Raw genomic sequence first — 16392 nt, forward strand, 5'->3', positions numbered from 1 at the left:
AGAAGCTTTGGTAGGGTTCAGGCCCATTCATGAAGTGGGCTCAAACATCGTGCCCTTTCGATTGTTCAAACATTTGTTTCGAGATTTTTTTTTTCTATGGTTGTTTCGTAGCTTGGAGCCCCCAAGTATGCATGTTGGGATGCTTCCTTTTGGCGTACGATTTTTGTAGGTTCTTTCGAGAAAGATGCCTTGGGGTTCCGCTCGTGTAGGTGCGAGCTATCCCTTCCGTGGTAGGTAATGTTTTGCTACCTTTAATCCTTGATGTAGAAGTCGTGTGGCTTGCATTTTGAATTTGGGGGATAGGTAGTCTTTGCCTCTTTTACACATGCTCTTGGTTGTGTCTGCATTAGTGCAATATGCCTTACTCTTTTTTTTTGACTTGTACCGTGGGATGGTTGAACTTACGGTGCGACGTAGGCTTGTGTGGCCTAACAGCGTGTCTTAGAACATTCCTCCAGATGTTGGGATATCATTATTTTATGCATTGGAGTACTTCATCACGCCTCATTCAGGTGCTCGAACAAGTGTAGCACCTTCTGCGTGGCTGTGCACGGCCTATTACTTCGTTCGATGCGAGGATTCATAGATGTTTCTTTCTTGTTTTTGTATCTGGGCAAAATTTGGCAGCCAAGAGAATCAGCGCCCAGGCTGGGGTGTTAAAGATATCGGCGCCCAGCTCTGGGCGTTGAAAATGATTTCTGGGCAGAATTTGACAAATTTTATCCTTGCTTTTTCTTTCGCTTTTGCTTTGGAACGACGTAGACTGTGTAACGGGTGCTTGTAGGGCGAGCGTTATGTGCAGTAGTTTGATCGGAGTTTTGGTGACTCGCGATTTTTTCAGTTACCCTTGTTAGTGGGGTGACTTTATATATTCTAAGTAGTGCTTAGAATTTGGGAGGGGTTGTAGCCATTCTAAGGTTCGTTTTACACGATTAAACCTTTAGGATTGTGCCCCTATGACGTGTTGTATAGCATTAGCGTCGAGAATTTGCGATAAAATCGTCATTTCGAGCATTTTTAGAGTGTTTTTCTCAAGCCCCCAATTGTAGCTACAGGATTGGCTTGGTGCTATAATGCTTGGCATACGTTTTTATGCATTCATGGTGACATGGATCATGAATAGTTTGAATTAGACTCGTTTAGTGCGAGGTACGTTCGAGTAGTGATTTGCTACTTCTCTTAAAAATGTCGTATTGTGCGACATTGCCATGGTCAAGGTAGTCACATGTTGAAGTGTGCCTTGACCAAAAGCTAGGTGCCTTTCTTTACCCATAACCATATTTGGAAATCTTTTGACTCACTTGCAACATCGAGATAAACGCATACTTAGCTTAAACCAACGACACTTTATTATGTTCGAAGAAGTTTTTGAAAATTATTTGAAGTCCGAGTCCTACTGTGTACAATCCGAGGTATCCTAAGTAAGTTGACTTATAGAAGGGTTCGTACAGGATTACATGAGTGAATCAAAATACTGTTACGATTTTTGGAATGCTGTCTAAGGAGTTGCTGGAAGCCAGGGTGCAGGCGTTAAGGTATTACTTGTGCCCGTGTGGCAACATGTTTTAGGCTTTTAGGGCCATATTTTCCAGAATTGCGGGAATATAAACCGTTTTCAAATTGACTTAGATTTACTTGGTGTATGTCTGCACAAAAGGTCAAAGTATACTTAGTTCTTTCCCTAGCTCTTTCATTTCAATTTTTAGCCCCCAGTTGCTGTTATGTCTTCTCATTAATGATGCTTTTAGATTTCGATTTTAGATGCCCGTGTCATATGTCTGACTAGGGTGAGCCTTGGTTAAGTGCCAAGTCCTATTGACAATGTCTGATATTTTTCAAAGGGGATTCGCAAGCATTTGAATTACCATGAACGGGTGCCCTGAGTTCGAAGGAACGATGGGGCGACGCCGTAGACCCATCCTCTTTATTGCAAGCTTACTGCCTTTACTACTTGTTGGCGATTATGACTGTGTCTAGTGGTGAAAGAAGGTCTTTAAGCGAACAACTATGTCTAGTGGTGAAAGAAGGTCTTTAAGTGAGTTAGTTTTCTTTAGGGAGGGTCGAGTCGAGTACTTTAGAGGTCATGGACGCTTGCGCTAGCCCCCATTCAATTGAGGGAAAGCGATCTTTTGAGTCTTGGCTAAGTGCCTAGGAGTGTGAGTGCTCCTTCTGGCAAGAGTACGTGCCCTTATTATTTTTCGATGTGTGCTCGTTTTGGCATCTTGATGACTTGGATTCTTCCTTTGACTTAAATTTTTCTTTCGACTTGGGTTGCAAGTAATTAAATTTCAATAAGGGACTCTATTTCTTATTCTTGTTATTCTATAGGCTTTAACATTTTTGCAAATTGGTTGGACCGAATCATGGATTGCCTACGTATCCGCCTTAAATAGATTTAATTTGGAATCAGGTCTTGCGTAGTTCTTAGCCTAGAAAATGGTTTCTTAGAATGCCGATTTTAAACAAGTACGTTCTGAGGTGGAAACATATTATTTGAAACGGTAGAGTAAGTGAAGTTTATTATTATTTTAATCTGCCGCTTTGCCGTAAGCCAAAATTTCGTTTTATTTTTTAAGTACATGTATTTGCACAAAAATCTTTTCATGTGTTTTTTGGTACGTATATCTGAATAAGTGTTGTACCCCTCCAAGTGTTCGTTATTTTTCCGTGCATGTGCGGATAAAATGACGAGCACTTCTGGACAAAATTTAGCAAGCAAAGAGATTCAGCGCCCAGGCTGGGGCGTTAAAGATTTCGGCGCCCATCTGTGGGCGCTGAAAATGATTTCTGGGCGGATCTTCTTTGGTGCGCTAAATGCTTCTTTTTCTTTTTAGATGAACTTTTAAAGGGGCTTTGCAAAGTTTGCTTTTTTATTATTATTTTTTTTTGTACTTTTCATTTGTCTTCTTTTTTTATTCGTGACTCAAGACGGCTTGAAAGATGGGTTGAATGAGATAGGATAATTTGTATAGGTATTTAGTCAAGCACGAGGATTACATCAACCAAGGCCAATGAATAGCATAGGGACGGCTCAAGGATGTATCCAAATAAGTTCTATGGTCATTATACTAATGGTGGTGTAATAATGGGTATGACGCACGTGTCAATGGCCGTACGTGGTTTGCAGTTGATAACAAGTTCAAGAACAAGAGTCGAGGTAATGATTTCTTGGGTTATGGCAATGAGAACATGGATGGCTTAAATGAGATGAATAGGGGCCCCAGAGTGAAGGCGTCTAAGAACATAAGGATTGGAAAGGGTAGACATCGTAGAACCTTATGTAGTTTTTGTGGCATGATTTGGATTGGTTGACTCAATTCTTTTCCTTCGTTTACTTGGGTAAATTTCGCACTTTGGGAGGTACGGGCTAAGTATTTCATGGCTCACTCTCTTCGCTCTACCTTTTCTCTTTCTATATTCTCTTTTTCTTGGGATTTCTCCCCAACATAAATCCTTCAAAAAAATTTATTTGGGCTAAAAGGTAGATGGTTGTGGTCTTTGAGTCACGAGGCGAGACTGAGTGAGCCTCGTTTGGTAGGCCTATAGTGGACCTTTAACTTTAGTAGGCCTAGGGTGGACCGTTAAATCGTCTTACTTTGCAAGCGTATTTAGTCGTTTCTTAAAATGTGCAAATAGCGTAGATTCGAAATCTTGTTTTTACCTTATTGAAATTTAACGAAAGAATTGCATCGAAAATAACTTTTTTTGCTTCTTTTCAGATTCCAGTTTCTGGGGTTTAATTGGAAGTTGTGATTTAGACTCGAACTTTTATTAATCTTTCTGATTATAACCCGTGTATGAATACAAGGAGGTGGCCTAGACTCAAAATAATGACGTGGCGTAAGCCTATAATACTTGACCAAGCAACTCTCAGACTTAGGCTAATTGGACCATAACTTTCGTTGGTTGACACTTTAGATTTTAACCCTTGGGTGTCCATTTTTCATGTGCCATTTTGCTTAATGTGGGCAAGGTAGTTAGTTGGGGAGATCGAATTTTTATTTTTGCAAGACTGGAATCATTAGTGCGGCTTCCCTCTTAGTGTGTATTGCTTTACCCCAATGGTAGCTTTATGGTATGCCGAATTGGGTATTTTCATGGTTGGTCATATTGCATTCATGGAAAATCTTTTAGTCCGTACTTAGTAGTATTTCAAGGAGCGAGTGGCTCGAGAGGACTATGATAGTCGTGACCCAATGTGATCATAAGCCTTGAGGCCATTAATAATTTTTTGCCAATGGTATTGATACCTTAGGTTCACTTTGGGGGTTGTGCGACTATGGAGGAATGATTTTCAGAATGTGACTGTTTCCATTTTGCAAATACTATAATATATTCTTTTTATTGGTGAGAGAGAGTATTGAGGCCGTAGATTCTTAGCAAGGGATGACAATTACATATGGGTGCTTATTGATTTAAATGTTAGGAAGGGAGGCTCAATATGGTTTAACCTTTTAACTTGTAGAACGACACCAAGCATTAGGACCGATTCTATGGATAAGACAACTAAGACTTAGGATTTAGATTGTACTTTGGCATAGCCAAGTCTAGACTCGGATTTTTTTTTTTTTTTTTTATTCGAACATTATTTTTCCTTGAAAACTTCATTTGAACATTATTTTTTGAATACTTTGCCCATGTGTCATTCAAGGTTATTTCAATTAGTGTGTTCGGTTTTGGAGCCGAACATTGTCGTCATAGGAGGCCTAACAACGACACAAAGAGTTATTTTATTTTTTACCAGTCGCTTTTAGAATCGAGTGCCTTTTCATACGCCCTCGTAGCAATTTTCACGAATTTTCTTTTACTGCTACGTATACTTTATGCGCGGGCACCGAGGCTGATGTGCCTGACCAAAAGGCCAGGCAGCAACTTCAGCGCCCAGCGTAGGGCGTGAGAAATATTGGCGCCCAGCCAGGGGCGTTGAAAATACGTCCCTGGCTGGTGCTCGTTTTCTTGTTTGTGTATATTTTTTGTTTATGCGACTTTGATTTTGCGTGCTTGCCTAATAACGTCCTTTACGCGTTACAGCGTTTTGTGGGATTCGTTACGGGCCATCCCGAGCGTCGCTTATTTTTGTGGCGATCGTTCGGGTTTGCGGAACACGTATCTTGGTATAACTCTTTGGCCAATTGGTCTATGAATGTTTGGGTAGTTTTTAAGGTCGTTGTTTTTCTAGCATTATTTGTCACACACAATCACATATTTCGCAACACATAACTAACATTACATCATGAGGCAAGATAATAATATGTCATGTAGTTTATGATGGGCTTCTATGGGTAGTATTTACGCCGGCTTGGTACCGCTTCTATCGCAGGTCCAACACATGCCCCGGTCGAGGTAGTGTCTTCAACAGATGAATTTCGTCCAAGAGGTCAATCACGATGTAAGCCAAGGGGGCATGCACCAATGAGAGGGACCTAATGGGCGAGCGATTGGGTTTGGGACGGGTGTACTACTAGCGAAAGTGTCGAGTGGACAACATTCGAAGCGTATGCACCCCCAGGTTGGCGATGGGTATCCTTAGTCCCAACTCCCGAGACGAAACATCCAAGGGAGCCAAGATTCGTTATGCGGTTCTGTCCGTTCACATTAATATGCTGATTTTCAGGTCGTCCCAACTTGATGGGGAAATAAACGCGGGGTAGGATCGTTTCACCCTTCGTCTATTTTGATTACCTACGAGCACGAGTATTTCCTTCACTATCCCCAGTGGAGTCGCCATTGTGAGGGGGTCGAAAAAGCACGAGGCTAATGCGTGACCTCGTCCCTCGTGGGTGTGACGTTTTCTTTTTGTAAAATCAAGTGTAATTGGATTTCCTGTGAGTTTACACCCAATTGACTAGTAATATCAGAGTCGCCATTCAGTTTTTAACGACAATGAGAAAAACTGACAAAACCCGGTTATCGTGACATAAAGGGAGTGCAATTATGTTTGACCACGACGGCCATAGGTTCCCTTGTGATCCCTGGTGTGGGGATCTCTCAACATACACCGGCAAGGTAGAGATTGAGGGTTCGGGGGACTGTAACTACCGAGAGGAGTACTCGCTCGTCGATAACTCCAGAGGCAGGATATCCTTACTAGCTCAGCATAAATAATTGAAGGGACATGCGTTACCTATTAAACTAATCTGAGTTGATTTTACAATATGCAACATATAATACTAGATCGATCGCGATTATCTGATTTAGATTGTTTTAAGGGACCTAGCATGATAATCCAATTTCCCAAAATATTATCTTTACTAGGCGTGATAGAACAATCAGATTTAATTAGTTTAACAGTTTATAAAAGGGCGAGGAAAGAAATTAAATCATGCAAAGGGACACATTACGACGCACCCTTGAGAGGTGCGTCACGGTTCTCAGAAAACTAACCACTTTGACTTTGCTATTTCTCCTTTTATTTAACGAATCTCAAATTACGGGACAGGATACGTTTTGGTCGATTTTTGGATCGATTGCGACAGAACGCGTGATCAATTTCGCAGCGTGAGGCTTAGGCTTAGGGGTTGGAGTCAATACTCAGAATATGAATTGTGTGTGTTCCTTTCACGTCAAATTTGGGGCTATATTCATAGAGAAGAGTTCGTGGAAAGATAAAATTGTAGAGCTCTAATCATAGAAGAATTAGGAGAGAACACGTCCTAGGTATTTTCAGCGCCCAGAGCCAGGCTTTGAAAATAGGGTCTGGGCCGTTTTCTTTGTCAGATTCGGACTCTTAGAATCCGGAGTGTTCGAGACTTGTTCGAGTGTCTTAGTGCGTATTAACTTTATTACGGGATGCGTCTGGGCCCGTTACGAACTCTAGGCTCGTTAGGATTTTAATTAATACGTAACTCTTATTTTCGAATCATATTAGGAATAGGATTCCTCTCACAATTTCTATCTCATTTAGGATTTATGTTGGAGTGCAACACCTAATTCTGACAGGTTTCTATCTTTTATGACTTGCCACTTTTAACAATTACCCATTACGGCAGTTACTATTTTTAGCAGGTTTCCATAAATAGCAGGTTTCGGGTGAAATGAAAAGGGTGATTGAGATTCGTTATTTTATAGGAGATGCGTTGCCAAGTGGAGATTTATGTTCTCATCATCGAACCTTCCCTTTCGGGAATGGGGACAAAAGTAGGTGTCTACACTACGGTCTTCCGCACCAAGCATCAAACGTCGCATCGGGCTATCCATCGAAAATAAGGGTATACACCTATATGTCCAAGTACAAACAGATGAATATTTTGAGAATACAAAGTCCAAAACATACAACGACTCGGGCGTTCAACTCCCAACGGACCCAAGCTCCGGGAATGTCAGTCGAAATTTCAAAATTCTAAGGGCCAGTAAAAAGCTCTTATCCCCAGCAAAGCACATCCCCAACGGATCAACTCCGGGTGTTCAAATTCAAAAATTCAAGATTCGAAATTCAAGATTCAAAAATTCAAGATTCAAAATTTTCGATGCCAAGCTCCGTCCTGAACCAAAGGCGGAAAAGTAAAAGTACAAGCCGGAGTCATCGCCATCGCATCGAGGTAGACTCTGTCCTTTTTTCTAACGCCTGTTTTATGCAGGTACCGGCGTACAAAGAATGGTCTTGATTGCAGAACATCTTGACCATTCTCCGTCACTTTCGAAATACTTTGACTTGCGCTTTCCTAACCGAACGCTCAGTCAAAGTGGGGGCTTCTATAGACACCTAATTTGTGTCTCCCCTCTGGGATGATGACGATACCTATATCCTTACTAGGTGGTTGGAATAACTCCAGACGGAAATCCCAATTTCTAAGAACATCTACAAAATTCAAGATCCAAAATCCAATCCCCGAGATCGTTCCACTCCCGGAACTCTGTACAAAATACAACTTTCAAAAACCAATTTCAAAATCCAAATACAATCTCATCTAGTAGACCATCCCATTGGTTTTACTAGGCCTTTTCCACTCAAAATCATATAGGGCAAGTCAAATTCGGGCGCCGACCCACAAAACCGAGCATGTCGGGCCCCGTCCCGTAAAACCGGAATTCAAAACCCGAGAAAGGCTTGTTTTTAGACCAAAAAATAGTGCCTTAACCTCCAAGCAAACACAAAACACCAAGCCTAGTACTATTTGTACAAAGGTACATCACTACAAGACGAAACAAGGACGGAGCCCGCGTCCTTGCTTTGGCGGCATTCAAGCCACGTCACCAGCGCCCAGCGCTGCTTCAGCGTTCTGTACTGGCGCGTGCTGGCGTTTTGCACCAATTTTTCTTATAAATACCCCCTCATTTTCAGCATTAGGGGAGGAGACAACATAATACAACGTCGTAATACCGACATTACGCCTCAAAATACAAATCAAAAACCCTTCAAAAACACATACAGCATTTCAAATTCTAAGCAATTGGGAGCTCTAAATGGAATTCTTGCCTAAACCTAAATAGGTAATTCCGAGTCCCACCATATTCAATCATGTTGCTTTGATTTCAAAAATGATTAGCAAGTTGGCATTTTTATTATTAAAAATGTCACTTGCAAAAATCATACATCTTTTCAAAATCCAAACTTTTCAAAATACAAAAATGCAAACTTTCAAGATTCAAGGATGTTCAAAGTTGTTTGCAATCACCTCTTTGAACTAGAATCACCTTCAAGTATGGAGTAATCAAAGATGACACCTTTTTAACTATTAAAGGTTTAATCTTTTGAGATTCAAAACTCCATTTTTCAATATACAAGTTCAAGTTTTCAAATTTCAAGATCCCACCTTGTTTAGGGTTGTTCATGACTACTTCCTTAAACTAGGATCCTTTCAAGTAAGAGCATATCAAAGATTTAACCTTTTCAACATTAAAAGGCCCGATCTTTGAGATTCAAGTCTCTTAAGTTTTCAATATTTCAAGTTCAAGTTCAAGTTCAAGTATTTCAAGTTCAATATTTCAATATTCAAGTTTTCAAGTTCAAGTTCAATATGCAAAGTCTAGGATACTTGGGTTGAGCAACCTCTCCCAAGTTGAGATTTTTGGCTTTGAATTCGTGTCGGGCGCACTTATTTTTAAGGAGCCTCTTAGCGTTCGAATCTCATGTGCCCAAGTACAATTTTCAATTATGCACCTTTCAATATTGCAATTTCAATCATGCACCTTTCAATTCCGCAATTTCAATACCGCAATTTCAATATCGCACTTTCAATTCCGCAATTTCAATTCAGGACTTTCAATTCCACATCTTTACTTGCCTAGTCCATTTCTAGGCAATGTGAACCTACTCCCTAGTCCTTTTCTAGGGGGTCTTGTATTTACTAATTCCGCACTTTATTTAGTATTTTGATGTTGCTCTATTTGCTTTATTGCTTTCATCACCGCACATGCTAAATACAACAAAATACAAGGTTACATCATGCTTAACAAAGATAATTTCTTGGACAAACCGGCCTTAGGTTCCTTAAATTAATCTTTAAAGCAAAGTGACCACCATACAAAGTAGAGATTCTATTTGCTCTAAATTCAAACCCACGTAGTCTAATCTAGGGTATATTTTCGAAAATGTTGTGCCAACGTACTTGAATATTTCTAAAGCTCGCCGAATAAGCATTTCGTTCCCGTGCCCGGATCTCACCCATCCGTTTCGAGGATTCAAAGCCTTATCCAAAAAAGAGTCACTTGCGGTCTTTCCAAACGAGACTAAAAACAATGTTTGGTGGCGACTCCTTCGAGGTACAAAAATACAATGGTTCTCTAAAGAACCGCCCCTCTTGTAGAACGGGAAACAAGTTGTATTTACTACAACGAACACAAAAAAAAAACCCTACAACAGTCTAAAGCTATTGCTACTCAGTTTCACTTTACATGATTTACAAGTTAAAACTCTGTTATGACTCAACAATCACATAAGTCGTATAATCAACAATTATTCTCAACTGTTTTTATCTTGGAATTAAGTAAGTGATCACAGAGGTATCAATCAAGACTTATTCCAATTAATTCAACCTTTCCTTTAATACTAATCAACCCCTCTATATGGGTATAAGGTTTCAACTTACTAAACAAGGTCCTCGACCCTCATTAAGTAGTGAAAAGCTAAAAGGGAACAACGATCAATTGATCTGAATCAATATATATATATATATATATATATATATATATATATATATAAAAAATAATCTAGTGATCGCAACCAACATGATTGCATCAATCATTCATACTAACATGTTATAATTCTCATAACGAAATATATGTTCAACATGTCCATCCAACAATATTAAACATGTAATTTCAACATAACCAAGTTCATCAACAATTTCAACATGGTTTCAACAAATAACACACATCTGCAAGCACATAGGTATGTACGTACCTTGTGTAAACAAACTGATAGGCCACTTTAACACTTTCAAAAGTCGCCTAAAGAGAATTCTCCGCCTAAAACAACCAACAAATAATCCCAATCAATTCCTAATCATTCACGACTACAATAAAGCATTCTAAATACATCCTAAACATATTTAGAACCTTCCCCAATATCAAAACTTGAATATTTGATTTCCTAGAATAACAATTATTGAGTTAGTGATTGAAATTCGTTGAAAACTCTTTGCAAACATCGTACTTTAAATTTTCAGCAATATAAACTTATTTAAAAACTTCACCAAGGCCAATCTACGTTCTTAGAACATCGAAACAATAAATTTAATAATCCACAATCGTCCTACCATGATTTACAACTATTAAAACCTTGAAATTCATACTTTAGATAATCAAAAATTAATATTTCCATGTATATATATAATCTAAAAATTAAATATATTATTTAAACATAATATAAAATTCTGAAATTCTAATTAAATCATAAATTCAATTTAATTAAAAATATAACTTAAATTAATAACATTTAAATTAAAAAATGTAATTCAATTTCTTAGAGTTCAAGAAATAAACAAGAAAGAGGAGGGTTTGGACGGCCAGCGGACGGAGTCACGGCGGCAGGTGGTCGCAAGGGCGTCTGCGAGCAAGGACGGCGGCACACGCGATGGTGCGGTGGCTGCGCGGATGAACAAAGACCAGCCACGAAAAATAAGAAAGAAAATAAAAAAAAGGGAAAGAAAGAAGGAGGAGGAGAGTTCTACCGTGCCGTGGACGACGGTGGAGCTTTCGCGGCAGGTGGGCTGGCGGCGAGGAAAGACTCGCGGAGCTGCTGTGACTGCGTGCGAAAACAGAAAATTAAGGAGGAGATAAAAACGATTAGGGAAATAAGAAAAGAGAAGAGGGACGAAAGAGAAAGAGAACGACGGAGAAGGGCTTACCGGCGGCGACGAGTTGGTCCGGCGGCTGGCAGAAGCAACGACGGCAGTGAGGAGAGAAGGAAGTTTTGAGGGTTTTGGATTTCACGTGAATTGCTGAAGGAAGAGAGGGGTTTGGTGTTTTGTGTTTTGTGTTTTGTGTTTTACGTGGAAAGAAGTACGGGGTTATGGGTTTGTAATATTGGGCTTTACCCAATTGGGCTAGACTTAGGAATTTAGTTTTAGGCTTCGAATCCAAAACCGAATAGGATCGTTTTCTAAATTCAATCAATTTTCGTAATTCGATTTCTTTTCAACGTAAAATTCTAAAATTACTTTTGATTTCATAAATCATTAAAAATATTTTAAATGTAATAAAATAAATATATGTTAATTATATATTTATTTCTAAAATTCGTAAATTCTTTATTAAATATACGTTAAAATATATAAATAACGTTTATAAATTTACGGGGGATTACAATCTACCCCTCTTAAAAGAAGTTTCGTCCCGAAACTTGACACGAAAATTCACATATATTTTCCCAAACTTTTCAACTTATTCTTATTGGAGAAGTACTTTGTGCCACTCTTGTGCACTCTTTTGCCAACTAAAAGTTACTTGAAATGTTCACGAACATATTTCCTTACGCAAAGAATCTATTTACTTGCATCAACATGTACAATTTGCTAAAATAAGCATAAGAATGCATAAAAACACCATAAAAATAGGTAAAAAGCGCGAATTTCTATCGCATTCTACCCCCCTTAAAGAAAACGAGTTACGCCCTCGTAACTGACCTCAGAGAATAACTCTGGATACTTGATCTTCATTTCAGCTTCGGCTTCCCACGTTGCCTCTTCGTACTCATGGTTCGACCAAAGCACTTTCACTATGCTGACGTCCTTATTGCGTGTATTACGCACCTTCCTATCAAGGATTTTCACAGGCCTTTCCTCGTATGTGAGGCTACTATCAATCTGGATTCTCTCGGGCTCTAAGATATGACGCTCATCAGGGATATAGCGCTTTAGTTGGGAAATGTGAAACACGTCGTGCATCTTTTCGAACTCCATTGGCAAGGCTAACTTGTATGCTACTTTCCCTATTCGTTGCAGAATCTCATATGGGCCTACATATTTGGCACTTAGCTTGCCCTTTTTCCCAAATCTCATCACACCCTTGGTTGGTGATACTTCCAAGAACACTTTATCACCTACTGCAAACTCATCATCTCTTCTTTTCAAATTAGCATAACTCTTTTGCCTATCCTGGGCGGCCAGAATTCTAGCCTGAATCATCTTACATTCTTGACAGTCTCCTCAATGAATTCCGTTCCCAGAACTATATTTTCACTGAAATCATTCCAGCAGGTGGGACTTCTACACTTTCTCCCATATAGTGCCTCGAAAGGTGCCATCTTAATGCTTGCATGGTAACTATTGTTGTATGAAAATTCGATCAAGTCTAGATGGTCTTCCCAACTACCCTTAAAGTCAATAGCACAAGCCCTTAACATATCTTCCATAGTCTGGTTAGTTTTCTCAGTCTTACCGTCGGTTGTAGCGTGGAAAGTAGTGCTCATTTTCAATGTTGTCCCAAGGTTCAACTTGACCTTTTGCCAAAATTTTGAGAGGAATCTTGAATTACGGTCTGAAATAATATCGGTTGGGACCCCATGCAACCTCACTACATGCTTAATGTAAGTCTTTGCAAGCTGTTTCTTTTTCCATGTCTCTTTAATTGGAATAAACACGGCTGATTTTGTTAGACGGTCCACAATCACCCAAATAGTATCATTCCCATTCTTTGATCTAGGCAAGGCAGTAACAAAATCCATAGAAATGGAATCCCACTTCCATCTAGGCACTTATAAAGGTTGAACTTCCCCATGGGTATCTTGTGGTCTATTTTGACTTTCTGACAGGTTAGGCATCTAGACACAAACTCAGCAACTTCTCGCTTCATATTGGGCCACCAATAGACCTGCTTAAGGTCTTTGTACAACTTGTCACCCCCAGGGTGCACAAAATATGGAGTATTATGCCCCTCATAAGACGTCTCTTAAGTTCTTCACACTTCTGCGGTACACACCATCTCCCTTTGAACCTCAAACTACCATAATCATGAATCATGAAATCTACTTCCTTCCCTTGCCCCATCTTTTCTTTGATCTTCTCTAAGTATTCATCCCCATCTTGACTTTCTTTAATCTCCTCGAGTATGGACAACCCCAATGATGATGCACTCAATCTTGCTTTGGTCTCCCTAGGATTCACCATTTCCAAGCTAAGTCTCTGCATATCTCGACACAACTCCTCAGGAACTACCAAGACATTCATACTATGGCTCGATTTCCTACTCAGTGCATCAGCAACCACATTTTCTTTCCCCTCATGGTACTGGATGTCCAAATCATAATCCTTGATCAACTCTAACCATCTTCTTTGTCTCATGTTGAGGTCGTTCTGGGTGAAAATGTATTTTAGGCTTTTGTGGTCTGTAAAGATCTTACATGTTGCCCAATAGAGGTAATGTCTCCAAATTTTCAAAGCGAAAACAATCGCAGCTAGCTCTAGATCGTGGGTAGGGTAATTAGCCTCATACGGTTTCAATTGACGCGACGCATATGCAATCACCTTCCCATTTTGCTGTAACACACACCCCAACCATTCTTCGACGCATCACTATACACCTCAAACCCTTCATTCCCATCAGGCAAGGTCAAAACAGGTGCGGAGGTTAAACGCTCTTTTAGAATTTGGAAATCTTCCTCACATTTTTCACTCGACTAAATTTTTGATTCTTTCTTCATCAAATTGGTCATGGGTCTTGCTATCTTTGAGAAATCTCTCACAAATCTCCTATAATAACCAGCTAGGCCTAGGAAACTCCGGATATCAGGCACATTCTTTGGAGTAGGCCACTCACTCATAGCTTGAATCTTGGCAGGATCCACAGAGACTCCTTCCTTTGACACATAATGACCCAAAAATGCTACCTTTTCTAGACGAAACCCACACTTAGAGAACTTTGCATACAAATGGTTCTTCCTGAGCGTCTCCAAGATAACCCGCAAGTGCTCATCGTGTTCCTTTTCACTCCTCGAATAGATCAGAATATCATCAATGAATACCACAACAAACTTATCTAGGAATTCGTGGAAGATCCTATTCATCAAATCCATAAATATGGCCGGTACATTGGTTAACCCAAAAGGCATTACTGTAAACTCATAATGACCATAACGAGTCCTAAATGCAGTCTGTCTCAGCTACTCTCAGTTGGTGATACCCTCGAATGTAAATCGATCTTTGAGAACACACTCGCCCCATTCAACTTGTCAACCAGATCATCTATCCTAGGCAAAGGATATTTGTTTTTGATGGTTACATTGTTCAACTCCCTATAATCGATACATAACCGTATACTCCCATCTTTCTTTTTGACAAACAATACTGGAGCTCCCCATGGTGATGCACTAGGTCTAATATACCCCTTGTCGAAAAATTCTTGCAATTGAGTTTTCAACTCACTCATTTCCGGAGGTGCCATTCTATAAGGTGCCTTGGATATGGGTGACGTTCCGGGATTCAACTCTATAGTAAACTCAAGGGCTCTAGCAGGTGGCATACCCGAAATCTCACTCGGAAATACATCCATGAATTCATTAACAATTGGGACATCCTCTATCTTCACCCCAACTTCTTTACTTACATCCTGGACACTACAGAAAAATAATTCACACCCCTTCTTGACCAACTTCCTTACTTGCATCGCAGAGATCACCCCAGCGTTTTTGGACTTCTCAAAACTCCTATATGATATTGATTTCCCAATAGGGTTCCTTAGGCTCACTTTCTGAATCTCACAGTTTATCCTAGCCTTGTATAAACTTAGCCAATCCATACCCAGAATCACATCTAGGTCCCCCAAACTAAATTCTATCAAATTAGATGGAAAAGTGCAATCTTTTATCTTCAAAGGCAAGTTCTTGAATAATTTTGTACACCTTATGGTTACACCAGTAGGCATACTAACATGTAAATCAATAGCCTCAAAATCTACTAACTTCAAACTTTTAACAATAGAGGACGAAATAAAAGAATAAGTTGCCCCTGAATCAAACAATGTTTTAACAAGTAAGGAGTTAATAGAGAAAGTACCCGAAACTACATATGCAGAACGTTCAGCTTCATTTCTGCTCATTACGAACAGTTTCCCTAGAGCCTTGTTGTTATTGTTGTTCCCATTGGCAGGTTTATTTTGGTTTCCCTGGTTACTTGGGGCCCCAGCAGGCTTCGAAACTTGGTTCCCTGAATGGTTAAACCCTGGTTTCCCTTGGTTACTACTCCCACTACCATTCTGCTCTCTCTTCTGCTTAGTATAGCACTCATACTCCCTATGCCCTCTTTTCTGGCAGTAATTGCAGGTCACCAATTCTCCCCTGCAGTTTCTACCAGGATGGTTGCTATTGCACATCTTACAGTGATGCACTGTCATAGATTGGTTTTTGTTGTTGTAGTTATTTCCCTGGTTATTTCTTCCCTGGAAATTACCATTCCTATTACCATTTCCATTCTTATTTCCATTTCTATTCCTTTTGAAGTTCCCCTGACTTCCCCCAACATTAAACTCTTTCCTTTTATCCCCAACAACAATATTCTTCTTGTCTCTCCTTGTCTGCAGGCCATAAATATGAGCAGCTCTCCCATACACAATGTCTAAGGATGTAAAGGTTTCCCCACCTGATCCCAGTTGGATCTCATCGGTCAACCCTTGCTCAAACCTCTGAGCCTTTAGCTCCTCAGTAGCTACAACCTCAGGTGCAAGCCTCGACAAAGCTATAAACTTGCTATAGTATTCAGCAATGGTCATATTCCCCATCCTAAGGTTGATGAATTCCTGCGCTTTCTGCTTTCTCATAAAAGGAGGATAAAACTTCCCCCTTAAGGCAACAATGAATGAGTCCCAATTGAACTCCTCAGCAGCACTTAATCTGGTTCCATTTTTCCTCCACCAAAGGTCGGCCTCATCTTTCAGGTAAAGGACAGCTTGGCCTACTTTCATATTTTCAGGACAGTTTACCGCCCAAAATAGCTTTTCAAACTCCCTAGCCCAATTTTC

The 16392-nt window shown here is 39.9% G+C and overlaps 1 protein-coding gene across 1 annotated transcript in view; it reads right to left on the reverse strand.

Annotated features, from left to right (window-relative positions):
• LOC130464789 (uncharacterized) overlaps positions 1-15174 on the reverse strand; it is a 42376-nt gene extending 27202 nt beyond the window's left edge. The window contains exons 1-2 of the mRNA XM_056834011.1: positions 14659-15174; positions 13410-13667 (exon numbers count right to left, since the gene is read on the reverse strand). Coding sequence (XP_056689989.1) covers positions 13410-13667; positions 14659-15174 — 774 coding nt within the window. The remainder of the gene's footprint in view (positions 1-13409; positions 13668-14658) is intronic.
• Positions 15175-16392: the final 1218 nt, after the last annotated feature.

Source organism: Spinacia oleracea, unplaced genomic scaffold, assembly GCF_020520425.1.
Source record: "Spinacia oleracea cultivar Varoflay unplaced genomic scaffold, BTI_SOV_V1 SOVchr0_001, whole genome shotgun sequence".
Lineage (NCBI taxonomy): Eukaryota > Viridiplantae > Streptophyta > Magnoliopsida > Caryophyllales > Amaranthaceae > Spinacia > Spinacia oleracea.